Genomic DNA, 1,800 nt, shown 5'->3' with positions numbered 1-1,800 from the left:
CAATTAATAGATAACATTCCAGGTGAAAATGAAGATACGTTTCAACAGGAATTAAATGCTCTGGAAACTAAACTTAACAGTGAATTACAAAAAGAACTAAGAAATATTAAACAACAAATACAAAACATAGATGATAGCGAAATCAAAACCTATATTCAACAACAAATACAGAACATTGATGATAATGTTATTCAACAACAGATAACCACTATTAATAATCTAGTTTTAAAACAGGAAAAAAATATACTCGCATTAGAAAAGTATCTCAAGAAAGAAAATAAATCATATTATTTTACTCTTCAAGTTTGAGACGTGACGATGCTTCTATTACTGATAATATTGATAGATCAAAAGATTATGAATATAAAAAATATGGAATTACAGCAAAGATAAGAGTATATAAACCAAAAAATGATTTTCCCCATAAAATGTTTCTTGGTGATTATTCTGCTTTTATTTTCAAAGGAAAACTTATAATTGAAATTATTTTTCCTATGCAAGTAAAAGTTGATTCAATATTCTTCAGACAAAACTCAGGATTTACATCTATTTCTCAATTTAACGCTCAAAAAATTCTTCAGTTTATCAATGGTACAAAAAATGTAGAAACTAAAGAATATGAAATTAACGACGAAAACAGCAAGAATGGTCACTTATATGAAATTAAAACGAGTGGAAAATATATAGATAAGTTTAGAATGTTAATCATACCAGATAAAGAAAATAAGACTCTTTCATTTAGTGAATTTCAAATGATATTGGAAACGGAAACTCCACCATCAGTAAGTATTATTAGAAATCCAGAACCACAAAAAGAAGCAAGTAGTTATGAGTTTTTACGAGCAACAGACTATGAATACGTTAAACTATGTTTTGTTATTAATGATATATTTACCTCAATTGATATTCATAAAAGTCAACAAAAACAAAAATTTTTGATACCAACAATGAGAGATGATGATGCTTATGTTATTATATCAATCTATATTGAAAAACCAAAATTTTCAGTTCATCTGAATAAGATTAATGATTCGAAAGAACAAATATCGTTAGTATTTATAAAAGTTTTTATTAAAGATAGTAAACACATAGCAGCTTTATCAGAAGTTTACTTAATTTAATTACCTAAAAAATGGAACTAGAAAGCAGACAAAACTAAATGATAGAAAAACAAAATGAACTAAAAGAAAAACTAAAACACTTCCACAAATGTAGAAAAACATGGAGTAGAATTGATTCTGTTTTTAAAACATTAAGCACAGTTCTAACAGTAGGGATAACGGTAGCAACAGCCGTAACCGGTGGATTAATGCTTCCAATAATTGTCCCAACTGTATTAGCAGCGTTCACTGCCGTTCAAACTTCATCTTGTGGATTGATTACTTTAGGTTTTACATCAAAACAGAAATCTCATTATAAAAAGAAAACAGAAATTTTAAATACATATCTTAATAAATTATTCATTTTTTCGAAAGAACATAACCATTGGAGAATTAGAAAAATTCAATGAAATTTTTAGATAAATTTGATGTAGAAATATCATCAATAAAAGTTAAAAATTCCTAGTTAAAAATAGATACTTAAAAAAAGAATGGAACAAATTGAAAATTTAAACAAAGGACTATCCAAAAGACTTTTTTCATCGATATTCAATTCAATACCTAATTTATTTTCGCGTAAATTTGACAAAGAAGATGAAGAAACCTTTAAATATGTAGTTGATAAGACAGCCGATATTTTTAAAATGAGGTGAATGAAATTAAAATATCAACCACAAATATTCTTTTTTCAGAATTAATC

At 26.1% G+C, this 1,800-nt stretch overlaps 1 protein-coding gene across 1 annotated transcript; it reads left to right on the top strand.

Annotated features, from left to right (window-relative positions):
* Window positions 1–428: 428 nt before the first annotated feature.
* Window positions 429–1,121, top strand: LOTGIDRAFT_158040 (hypothetical protein; the record flags this gene model as incomplete). Its single annotated transcript, XM_009051077.1, has 1 exon — window positions 429–1,121. The coding sequence occupies one exon, from the start codon at window positions 429–431 to the stop codon at window positions 1,119–1,121; it is 693 nt and encodes a 230-aa protein (XP_009049325.1).
* Window positions 1,122–1,800: the final 679 nt, after the last annotated feature.

This window comes from Lottia gigantea (genome assembly GCF_000327385.1).
Source record: "Lottia gigantea unplaced genomic scaffold LOTGIsca_16, whole genome shotgun sequence".
NCBI classification, from domain to species: domain Eukaryota; kingdom Metazoa; phylum Mollusca; class Gastropoda; family Lottiidae; genus Lottia; species Lottia gigantea.
The sequence above is the reverse complement of the archived record's forward strand: the minus strand, read 5'-3'. Positions and strand labels throughout refer to the sequence as shown.